At 36.4% G+C, this 13,095-nt stretch overlaps 1 protein-coding gene across 1 annotated transcript in view; it reads right to left on the bottom strand.

The window, feature by feature from the left end:
• ARSB (arylsulfatase B) overlaps positions 1-12,673 on the bottom strand; it is a 233,076-nt gene extending 220,403 nt beyond the window's left edge. Inside the window, exon 1 of the mRNA XM_031966136.1 lies at positions 12,314-12,673. Within this exon, the coding sequence (XP_031821996.1) occupies positions 12,314-12,625 (312 nt within the window). The 5' untranslated portion in view covers positions 12,626-12,673. The remainder of the gene's footprint in view (positions 1-12,313) is intronic.
• Positions 12,674-13,095: the final 422 nt, after the last annotated feature.

The raw sequence follows: 13,095 nt of genomic DNA, 5'->3' as shown, positions 1-13,095 counted from the left end.
GACATTTTGTGATCTTATTAGGAAAGCTGACTTCAAAGTGGCCAATGCCAGAAGAAAGATTTTGTCCCTTCTGGGGCATTTTGACTAAACATAGAGCATCCATTTTCCAAAGTCCTTAATGTAAATGTGAAAAGGAAAAGTGTTTGTTAGTGATGCACCTCAAAGGCTCTGAAATCATTGAGGGCAGAGTTTAATTCTTCTCTTTGCTTCTCTTGAATCTTATAGGTACAATCTTCTACCTTTGACCATTTCATTCACTTGATAAACATTTGTTAAGGCCTTAATGTGTGCAGGATTCTGAGGTAATCCCTGGAGATATAAACACACATTTAAGACTTCCGTAGAGTAAGGTAAGCCTTAATAGAATATGATGGACATAGAGAAATCATCACAATGTTTATAATAATAAACAATAATCATCATCATGGCTAGAATTTGTATGACATCTTCAGACTTGCAAAATACGTTAACATCCATTATCTCACTTGATCCTCATAACTGTGAGGTGGATGTTATTATTATTATTATTATTATTATCATCCTCATAATTCGTAAAATAGGAAAAATGAGGCTAAATAGGTTAAATGGCTTGTCCAGGAACACATACCTAGTAAATATTTGAAAAGGAATTTGAAGACAGGTCCTTCAAAATTCAAAGTACAACATTCTACCGACTGTACCATTTAATTTTCCTCTGACTAGCCTTACTTGAATTGAGCAGTGATCTTTCCCTTGATACTTATTTGCCTATGATTGTGAAACAAGAGGAACTAAATGCTTTCTTGAGTTGGAAAGATTCTCATGTATTAACTGGTAGTCTTCCTTTCTTTCAAGTATATACCAGAGGCCATTGTGGACAATCTAGGTATATGTTATCTCTTTGGATTCTCTGAGGATTTCAGAGAATTATAATAAAAATATCTTGTGAGAGTAAGAAAAACATTGTGAAATACATAGCAATAAATGCAACCCTTCTCCCTACCTAAAAACCTCCACTTGAGCAGAAGGGGTACTTCGAGCCAGTCAGACATCAGGAGAGCTGAATTCACACCTTCCAATAAAGCCTATGCAATGCCTCCTGCTACAGTAACACAGGAGATTTGAAAACTGCACAATTCCATCACAGTCATTTCACACATGAGGAAAACTAGAAAAGCAGAAGGAAACTTCATGATCACAAAGCAAGTCAAGGAAGGAGCCCAATCTGCTGCACGGTCCAAAAGCAAGAAGACAGAATTGCAATCAAGTACCACATCCCCAGTCCCCCCATTCTGCCTCCCCCTTAGGATTTATTTCTAGAGCTGCTCCCCCCAAAAGACAAACAAATCAATGGATGAAATCTGGGCTCCTCTTCAGCATTCCACAAAGTGGTCAGCTGCCCATAGTCCTGATGCCAAGAGCTACAGAACTTGCTTTATGGTCGTTTGCAGGCCAGGTCTGCCATCTGGCATGGTCCTTCAGCGCTCATGCATCAGCGCTGGCTCGAATCACTGGCTGCTGGAAGGAGCTATTTATTTTTGGTTTTGATTAGTAAAAAGGGCAGGTAGCCAACTAAGCTGATGGAAGGGACATCTTTGGAGAAAAGAATAAGCAAGCTAGAAATTCTTTCAGTTCAGATATTTTCTTAAAAGTAGAAATCTAAGTTAAACTCAAGGGAAGGAGGAAAGAAAATTTTAGCCAAGGGAAGTTTTGTTTTGAGAAAAAGAATTAAAAAAGAAATTTTGATGAAAGAAATAAAATCAAAAGATAACAAATGGTAAATCATCTTGTTCAGAATGGAACATCTAATGCTTAAGAATAATTCTGTCAGAAATATAAATTGAGCTGTTAGGAAGCCATTGATAAACTTATATGTCATTAGGATCAAGAGCAGCTAGACACCTGATACAGGTGCACACAGTGCCAGGTTGGAATCAATAAAAACTCATCTTTCTGAACTCAAATCTGACCTCAGCCACTTACTAGTTGTGTGACCCTGGGCAAGTCACTTATATCTGTTTGCTTCAACTTTTTCCATCTCTAAAATCAGCTGGAGGAGAAAATGGCAATCCACTCTAGTATCTTTGCCCAAAAAAACCCTGCAAATGGGGTCTCAAAGGGTTGAACACAACTGAAAACAACTGAACAACAAAAAGGGTCATAGGATTTTACAATCCAAAGGTACATCTAAGATGATTTAGTCCAAACTCCTCATTTTACAAATGAGACTGAGACCCAGAGGCATTAAATGTCCCGACACAATCTTATAGCTAAAAAGAAACAGATTAGGGATTTTCAATCAGATCCTCTGATTCTAAGAAAATATAAATAGATAGATACATATAGATATAGATATTTTAAATAGCCATTTCCTCAGGAAAAAAAATTTCTAGAAGAGTTAGGTGGGTCAGTAAATAGATCTCTGAGTCTGGACTTAAGAAGTCCTGATTTCAAATCCAGTCACAGATATGTACTAGATCTTTAACCCTAGGCAGGTCACTTAACTCCTGTCAACTATAAAATGAGGATAATAATTGAAACTATCTCACAGAGTTGTAGTGAGAATCTAATTTCAGTGCCTGGCATAACAGGCACATGACAAATGCTTATTCCCATTTTCCCTTCTTCAATACCTATAGAGAAGGTTTTCAAAATACAGGACATCCTTGTCACTTTGTCACCTGAGGAAATGACTCTTTCCCCTGGATATGTTTATGGAGGATACTTATATTTACAAGAATCAGAATAGGCGATACTCAGGCCAGTGTTATCTCAAAGACAGAGAAGTATTTCCATTGAAAATTTCTATAATCAAGATTTACATGTTGTGTTTTTTGGGCATAAGATGAGGGACTACAAGGGGACTCTAAAATTTGTAAGTATCACCTATTCCTTGGATGGGGATTTTTTTTCTTTAAAGAAGCATGGCAATCTGTTGGGGGTACTACTTTTCCTCCTGCCCCTGGCTCCCCACTGCACTTTCTGCCCACTTCTGATACTCCTTATGTCACCCACTATCTAATTGTAGATTATTCCTTTCATGTTCCCCCAAGTCCTCAGAAATGAGGAGAGACTGAATCCCAAATAATTGTGTCCCTTTTTCCATTAGAGAAACCATGGAGAGTAAGACTTGTCAGAATAAGGTCTGGAAGTGGGAAGTAGGAACAAGTAAGTTGGTGGGGGACAAGGAGAGATGGGAATAAAAAAATAAAAGTTGAAGCACCAAACGACACAAAATAAGTAATCTTGTACAACTGTCCCTGCTTCCTCTCTTGTCCTAAGCTTGGAGAGGGCCAGATTAGCTCTCATAGGTGTTTATCCCTAAAAAGAATTCCCTCACCAAGACGCTGCTTCAAAATTGTCTGCAAATCCCTGACTATCTGCTACCTATTGACCAACATTAGAAGATACTGTCATGGGAACTTTTTATTTTCTTTTATTCCCTCAAATTTTTTTGGTTAATATTAACCTTATCTGACCAAGACCTGTCTCATAGGATCTAAAAATTTACTTGAGTCTTAAATATTCCTTAGAAAAGAAGCCAGAGGAAGAGTTTCAACTATCCCAGCCTCCTTGGCAACAATCAGCATATTTGAGAAGTTTCTAAATGTAGTTTAGTCTGTAATCTGACTTAATTTACCTACAGAGTTTATTTGAGGAAGTTTGTTTCTTCAAGGGATATATGAGATTATGACTGTTTAAACAAGTTTGTTCAATTTTTATGATATTGAAAGAAGTATGAGATTATGGATCTAGTTTCTCTAACTTTTGTGAGCTAAGAGGAATATACAAAATTGCTCCATGATTTTTTTTTTCTGTCACTCTGATGTAATTTTGTTTATAAGAAGCCTTGTCAGAATCCTCATGATTGTTTAGGTTTTCTCTGAAGTCTGAACATAATAATAAAACTGAGGTTTTTACCTCCATACTTTCTGCATTGTAGTAAATATATATATTTGGAAGCAATTACTCGTCACATAAACTCAGAGAAATGATATTTCTCCCATGACAATATACAGACACTTTACTCTTTTTTTTTTTTTTTTTTTTTTTTTACAGAAGTTGAGGTGGGAAGAGAGTATGTAGAACATTGCATACACTCAGACTATTATGGGTTGATGTTAATTTGATTGAAGTGGGTTTTTTTCTCTCTATATTATAAGAGATGATTCACAGAGAGACATATTTGGAAATGAAGTGGATATGAAAACACAAGTTGTCAATAAAAATTTGTTTTTTCAAAGTCATAAAAAATATAGGCTTATGTTCCTCAGGAGTAGTGTTTTTTTTCTCTCCTCTATGGACTATTAAGTTCTGGTGGAGATAAAAAACATAATCCCAGTGGTCTAGGCCCAAAATTTGCTGAGAGAGAAGAATTTTCAGTAAGGTCTATTACATCCACCTCCATTCATTTTATCCCTTTCCTTTCTCAAAAGGAATAAATAAGTACAATACTCATTTCTATTTTTAAAAAAATTGAAAATATAGGCATAAGTGAACTTTTCCTTAAATTGATAAGAAGGATTTACTTAAACCATTAACAAACATTATTTGTAATGGGCATAAGCTAGATACTTTCCCAGTAAGATAAGGTGTAAAACAAGCATGAACACTGTTACCAATATTATTCAATATTGTTCTGGAAATCCAAGCAATAGCAATAAGAGAGGGAAAAGAAATATAAGGAATAAGATTAGGGAATGAGGTGATAGAACTATGTCTTTTTGCAGATGATATGATGATATATTTGTACTCAACTAAAAATTAAATTGAAATAAGTAATAATTTCAGCAAATTCGGATATAAAGTAAACCCACACAAATCATCAGCATTCCTATATAATAGCAACAAGATCCTGCAGGAAAAGATAACTAAAGATACCCTATTTGAAATAACTCTAAACAATATAAAATACCTAGGAAAACACCTACCAAAACAATCCTAAGATCCATATGAACAAAACCATAAAATACTTTGTACAAAAATCAAATCAGATTTAAATAAATGGCAAAATATTGATGATTCATAGGTAATGTCCAATGTAATGAAAATGACAATTTTACAAAATTAAACTATTTACTCAATGCCAGAGCAATTAAAATATCAAAAAATTATTTCATAGAGGTAGGAAAAATAATAACAAGATTCATTTGGAATAACAAAGGGTTAAGAATTTCAAAAGAACTACTGAAGAAAAAATGTAAAGGAAGGAAGTTTAGTAGTACCAGATCTTAAACTTAAAATTATAAGGCAAAGGCAGCTAGGTGGTGCAATGGATAGAGCGCCAGTCCTGAAGTCAGGAGGACCTGAGTTTAAATCTAGCCTCAGACACTTAACACTTCCTATCTATGTGACCCTGGGCAAGTCACTTAACCTCAATTACCTCAGCAAAAAAAAAAAAAAAAATTATAAGGCAATACTTATCAAAACTACCTAATGCTTGCTAAAGAACAGAAAAGTAATCAACAGTATGGAGTAGACATATGATCTACAACAGGAAATGAATATTTTATGTTTGACACATATAAAGGCAAGATTCAGGGATAAGAATTAATTATTTTGTAAAAATTGTTGGGAAAGTGGAAAAGCAGTCTGGAAGAAGTTACCATTGACCAGTTTTCCAAAATAAGGTCAAAATAGTATGATACATGACCCAGATATAAAATGAGCTTTGAAGAACATGGAACATAGTCCATATTGGACTTATGAATAGGTGAACAATTTATGAATAAACAAGAGATAGAGAATGTTATAACATGTAAAATAGATATCGTTGATTACATTAAATTAAAAAAGATTTGTGCAAATAAAACAAATGTAGCCAAGATCAGAAGTAAAGCAGAAAACTGGGAGAAAAATGTATAGACATTTCTTCAAAGCTCTCATATATCAAATATATAAAGAGCTATCAAATCTATAAGAATGTGAATCATTCATTCCCCATCTGTTAAATGGGCAGTTGATATGAACAGACAGTTTTCTGATGACTAAACCAAAACAATTTATAGTCATATAAAAATTTGCTCTAAATCATTATTAATTAGAGAAATGAAACTCAAAACAACTTGAGATATCATGAAGGGAGGGGAGGGGGAGAAAGGAAATTGGAGTTAAGTGATTTGCCCAGGGTCACATAGCTAAGGAAGTGTTATGTGTCTGAGTCTGGATTTGAACTCAAGTCCTCCTGACTCTAGAGTCAGTGCTCTATCCACTGTTTCAACTAATTGCCTCTGAGATATCATTTTACACCTATCAGATTAGCTAAAATGATAGAAGGGGAAAGTGACTAATGTACAAAGGAAAGTGGAAAAAGCATTTTAATTCATTGTTGGTAGATTTGTGACCTGATCCAACCATCTTAGAAAGACATTTGGAATTATGTCCAAAAAGTTAGGTCTGTTTTCCAAGATTATTAAAGAAAATTGAAAGGAACCTACTTGTTTTAAAGTATTTATAGCAGCTTTCTTTGTCTTAGTAAAAAAAAAAAAAAAACCTGGAAATTGTGAGAATATCTATAAATTGGGGAATAGCTAATTCCCCAATTAGCTATTGGGGTTAGTTATATAAATTGGGGAATAGCTAAAGAAATTGTGATATAGGTTCATTATGGAATATTACTCTGCTATAAGAAACAATAAGCTCAATGATTTTAGAAAAGCATGGAAAGGCCTCAGTGAAATAATAAAGACTGAAATGAAGCAGAACCTAGAGAACATTGTTTATAATAATAGCAGTATTGAACAACCAAGTCATTTTGATTTTTATAAATACCCAAATTAACTTCAAAAATTCTGTGAAGGAAAATGCTGTTTGAATCCAGAAAGGAATGTTACTGTGTTGTAGGAAATAATGAGTTGATTGACTTAGAAAGACATGGAAAGACTTCAACTTGTGAAGGAAGATGTTATCTACCTTCAGAGAAACAGATAATAGGAGGAAATAAGCATAGTATAATCTAACATATAGATAGATAGATAGATAGACAGACAGATAGATCTCCATTCCTAATTGTCGCTTTCTTTAGAGTGGAAGAAAGAAAAAACAAACAAGTGCATAGCAGAGAACAAACAAACAAAAACAAAGGAAGCAAAGAAAAGCAAGACAGCTTTGAAAGCAATATGTAGTATTTGAAATAGAAATTTGTTTTATATAGAATCCTCTCCCATAATCTACTGTTTACATGGCAATTTTTTTTCTTTTCTTATTTATATTGAAGGGTAAAATAAAAACAATTACAAAAAGGAATTTAAAAAAATCAAAAAGAAATAGCAATCATGTCATCACCCATAAATTTTAGTTAGAATGTGAGCTCATTGAACAACTTGGTTATATATGCCATAAAGTCCTAAGCATTTTGAATGCTGTCTAAACATTAAAAAAAAATTAAAACAAAAAATTAAAATACCATAATGCCTCTTGAGGCACAAAAATGAACGTAGATTCTCAAAAACACCACAATAAACCCTGGCAGGTTCTGCCAAGCTGGAAGGGCTTCAAAAACAGGACCAGTGATAGACTGTCAGTCCATGATCACCCTAGCTAAATTAGTAAAGAATTATCATGAGACTGGCCTCAAACAGATAAAGCTTTCAGCCACAGAAACTCTCCAAGATCTTTTAGAATAATAATTAACATACCATTAAATAGTATAATATTAAATAACTAATAATTTGGCATTTAACAATAGTTTACTAGCTCTTACTACATACTAGACACCATGTCAAGTGCTTTACAAATTGTCTTTTTGATCCTTACGCTCTGGGAGGTAGTTGCTATTATTGTCCCCATTTGATGGATGAAGAAACTAAGGTTGAGGGTAAGTGACTTACTCAGGATCATACAACTAGGGAGTGTTGGAAATTGGATTTGAATCTACCTGAACTCAATCCACTGTGCTACTTAGCTGATCGTAAATCACTGGTACTTACTTCAGGGGAAAGAAATGTTCATGGCAATAAGAGTATAAATAATTGACCAACTAAAGAGTTGAAGTAAAGGAATTTGGAATGCCAGGATATGTATATATTTATAATAAACTGGTATGTTTGGGGACAATTTCTATTTGAATCAAGTACATCATGTTAACTGAAAAGAATTTTTCATTTATTTTGAAAATTTTAAAGAAAAACAATAAAAATGGATTCCAATTGGAATGCAAAAATGTATAATAAAGAATACTAACCATAAGGAGCTAACTAATAGCAGAATCAGAATTGGTCTTTTGATTCTCAGCCTTGTGCTCTTTCCATGTAACATACATGTTGCAATGTGTATAGTATGTAGAAATGGGCATATTTGAGGAGTCTGAGGGATTAAGAGCCTCGGTATATACTATTATATTCAGATATACGCTTCTAGCATATGGTAAATGCCAGGTGACTATTAGCTAATCAATGTCATATGCAATATGCAGTCTATATTATTGAATTTTACAATGTTAGTTTGATTTTCTGCCAGCAGATGGTGTAAGTGGTTATTAAAATGCACATGTGTCCAGGTCACAAGTATTTGTTCCACAACAGTCTACAAACATTTACCGTTGGAAAATCCTAGTGTATTAAGAGAGATAAAAAGCTTAGTTAAACCATTCTTTATACTCATATTCTCACTGACCAGTACAGTGCCTGGCACACATTAAGTGCTTAAAAAATATTTGTGGATTTGGCAACTAACCTGTAAAAGAGACAGTTACAATCCCAAAAAAGGGCATAAATGCATTAGGAAAATGAAGAACAAAATGTGATACAAAGTCTTAGGAATATATGTACATGATTATTGCCAAAAGAGGAGAACAATGAGGGTTTCATGAAAGCATTTGAATTGAGTTTTACAGAATGGGTAGAAACTCTACAGGCAAAGAGGATGAGAAGAAATATTCTAATAGAACAGGATTTCTTGACATTTTTTATGTCATGGATCCCCTCTAGCAATCTGGTGGAGCCTATGGACTCCTTCACACAAATCATATATTAAAACATACAATTAAATAAGTGAAATCACAAAGGAAACCAGTTTTACTGAAATACAGTGAGGAAAATATTTTTAAAACAAATTCCTAGACCTTGGATTTAGAACTTTTTGAGAAATGGCATAAAAGTAGGAATGCAGAATATTTGCAGGGAGAAAGTTGTCCAGTTTGGCTGAAACATAGAATGTAGGAAGGTATAAAGATGAAAGGTCAGAGCGCCACCAAATTGTTGAGAACCTTAAATTCCAGACAAAATTTGGTCTTATTCAATAACCAGAAGGAAATCATTAAATATTTCTGAGCAGAAGAATAACTGATAAGGTCTCAAGATGAGACTGAATAATCTGACACTTTTTGGAGGTTGAATTAGAAGGGCAAGATTGGAAGACCTTTTGGGATGCTACTTCAATCATCAAGATATATAACAATGAAGTGAAGTGAGCAAAACCAGAACACTCAATGCACACAGCTAATAACAACAAGGAGTGAGTGATCAATTATGATAGACTTAGTTGTTCTTAGCCATACAATGATCCAAGACAATCCCAAAGGACTTGTGATTGAAAATTCACATCCAGAGAACTCTAGAAGTTATAGACTCTGATACAGATCGAAGCATACTATTTTCAGTTACTTTTGTTTTTTTCCATCTTTTTTTTCCCCTTTTGCTCTGTTTCTTCTTTCACAACATGACAACTATGGGAATGTGTTTTACATAATTGCACAAATATAAATTAAATAAACAAATAAATTTAAATATAGATAGCAATAATAACTTCTATTAAAGTGATACCAGCAAATACAGAAAGAAGAAAAATATGAGAAAGATGTCACAAAGACAGAAGCCATAGTATTGGTAATAGCTTAATTATGAGAGGTAAGGGAGAGAGAAGAGCAAAGAGCAGCCACAAGAATCCAAAAATGGAAGAAATGAATAGTCATGTTATAAACTGATTTAGTGTCATCCACAAAGGATGACTTTTTATAAGAAAAGATTGAATTGGGATACGTTAAGTTTGAGAAGCTAATGGGATATCCTGATCAAGGCCTTTGGTAGACCATTTGGAGATGCTGGTCTAGAATTCTGAGCTGGGAGAGATAGATGAGGGAGATTTGCATAGAGATGGTGGTTGAAAAGGAGTGTGCGAGTAGATAAAGGACCAAGGTTAGAGTCAAGAAGACCCAAGTTCAAATCTCATTTTTGCACATTCTGGATGTATTATCATGGGCTACTCACTTAACCTTCCCAGACAATTTTCTGAGCATAATTTGCAAGGCAGATGCCAATTTGCTTTCATAGAGAGAATTTCCTCACCAAGAGCTCTTTATATAAATGAAATCATAGGTCCAAACCAAGGCAAAAAAAAAATATGTAAAGTTATGAGAATATATGGGAATTGTAGCGAGAAAGGGACTTTGATCAGAATGTTGAGGAACATTCAAATTGAGGGATTGGAAAGGTAACAGAGAAGAAAGGAGAACCAGAAGATTTTGGTGTGTCTTAAACCTAAGGTGTCAAATGTGTTTGACAAGTATACATGTTCAACAATATCAAAATGTTTGCAGAAAGGTAAAAGAGATGAGGGTTTTTTAAAAGGCCATAGTATTATAAAATGATCAGGAGATGATATAAGAGAATGCAGTTTCAATAGAGCGATGGAGGCCGAAGGCAAATTCCAAGGGGTTGGCAAGAAAATAAGCTCCCTTTGGCTTCATGGATCATGATCCAAACAATGGAAAAGAGAGCCTGAAAGGAGAACTAGCTATAAATCAAAAGTTGAAAGTTTGCATGAGGACTCCAAATGAAAGAAAAGACATCGGGGTCCTGAAGTACCACAGTTATGTATTGTCTTGTATTGTTTTCCCAAATCTATGTGCCTTATGACATGTACTAGTAGATTTACCCACTTTTCCTATTGACTCTGCATTTTGTAAGAGATAGTTTATAGTGGTAATTAAAAAAAATAAAGCCCTAGTAAATGTGTTGTCAAGCACTAATAATGTCTAATGTTACTGTTAATTAGAAATCCCCCACCAGTGGGGGCTCATGAGCTCTAGCTTTATAAAGATTTCCCCATAGATTATTCCATAAACCTTGGGAGTAAGAACTATCCTCTGGGAATCCAAAAGAAATTATAAACTAAATGAGTGACCTGGACAAACTGCTACCCTTATAACACAGGTTGCCTCCCTCTCAGAATGTAAGAATCCCTGAAAGTAAGGTCTGTAGTATTTTTGTGCCTTTGTATCTCTAAGTCCAGCACATAGCGGTCTCTTAATTCTCATTCAGCACTGAAACCACAGACCCTAAAATATTGCTTCTGCCCTTCTCAGTGGTCATGAGATAATTATTTTAATCAGCATTGTGCATAACTAATCTCCTTTTTTCCAACCAGAGAGGTTTCAAACACCTAGACCCTCCTTGAAGAATCAGAAGAATATGGCACTGTTCAGAATTATAACACTATGGAGTGATAAATAAACAAGAAATATTGTTTTTAATGCTAAAGGGAGATCAGAAAGAAAATTATTTGTAATTTTTTGTGAGAAAATTTTTAACCCAAAGAAAAAAGGAAGAAACCATAATGAACTTGACTTTACTCGTGTCCTCCATTATGGTTCACTTGTGTCCATACCCCAAGAAAGTTTACTTTGTGAATTGACTTTGTGGATTTTGAAAAAGCCCTCAGCAACTTCACCAACAGGACACACTGAATGAATGTGAGGAATCCTCCAGCTTGTCTGCACGGCAGGGTAACATCTCACATTGTTCTCTTGTTCTCCATCATATTCGTTCCTTTCTTCCATTGCCTCTATTCTTTCAAAGCATCGTCTCTGGGGATTCTGCCTTCTCTTTGCTGCTTTGATTCCCCCCTTCTATCTGCAGAATAATCAAGAGGAGAAAATTCTCCTCCCTCCACCCTTTGAAACTTCTTCGTTCCCTTTCCCTCTCTAGGACCCGGGTCTACATCAAGTACCCGTCACCCAGACCCTTCCTCTCCGCGGCCTTTTGTTGATACCAGATGATACCCAACCACTTAAAGCCCAGAGAAAGAGAAACTAACGGGCGGATTCTGAACGCCTGGAAGTTGAGCATGCTCAGTCTGGGTGACAAGGAGGAAGTTAAGTAACTGTGTTGGAAAGCTTAGAAGCCGAAGCCCCCAGCCTCTAGCTCCAGGGCGATTTAATCATTAGGAAAGGAGTAAATTCTTTCCGAGTCGGGTCCCTGGAAGAAGAGGTGGAGCGGAAAGGGCTGGCGGTCATGCCAGAAGTCCAGGGAAAGGATCACATGAAGAGGAGGCGGAGTTGTGCTGCAAGGAGGAGGAGGAGGCAGGGGCTGGACGAGGCGAGGCGGACGCAGTTTACCTGGTAGCGGCCTGTCAGGAGCTGGCTCCGGGACGGCGTGCACAGGGGCTGTGTGTAGTAGTTTTCCAGCCGGACCCCGCCGGCCGCCAGAGCGTCCAAGTGCGGGGTAAAGATGTTGGAGTCGTGGTAGCCCACGTCGTTCCAGCCCAGGTCGTCAGCGAGCACGAAGACAATGTGGGGCTGCCTTGTGGTCCAGGCGCAGGAGCTCGGCAGCTGCAACATCTGGAGCAGCAGCTGGTGGAGGAAAAGGAAGGAGAGGAACGGCTTCTGGCCGCCCTTGCGCGCGCTGGCCGAGCTACCTGGTTCCATCATCCCCGATCCAAGGGCCTCTCCGGACTGAGGCTGCTCGGGTGCTCTCGGCTTAAAACCAGGAACTGGACGGCTCGGGCCCGCCCCGCCCCCCGGGAGAGCCCTCCTAGCGTACCCAAAGGAGCGGGAGGGGCGGCACCCACCTTCAGATGAGGCGGAGGTGGTGGTTGTAGTGATGTGTGTGTGTGTGTGTAAGGGGGGAGATCAGGTAAAGTCCCACCACGAAGGAAAATTCTCTAAGGATCAGAACTAAGTTCAGCCATCCAACTGACCCCCATCCACTTTGTTGGATCTGGTTCTGCTACTTAGTGTTTACATGACTCCAAGGTCTTAAAAATGGAATTACACTATTTAATGGTCTTGAAATCAATGGTTTCAATTGTAAATCTGCTAGAATGTGGAATTGTATATAGAGCTGGTTTAGTAACTCGGCCCTTTTAAGTGGAAGATAAACTCAGACTCTTAGTCTTAGC

The sequence above is a fragment of the Sarcophilus harrisii genome, chromosome 1 (genome assembly GCF_902635505.1).
Source record: "Sarcophilus harrisii chromosome 1, mSarHar1.11, whole genome shotgun sequence".
NCBI lineage: Eukaryota > Metazoa > Chordata > Mammalia > Dasyuromorphia > Dasyuridae > Sarcophilus > Sarcophilus harrisii.
This window is presented reverse-complemented; position numbering and strand designations above follow the sequence as displayed.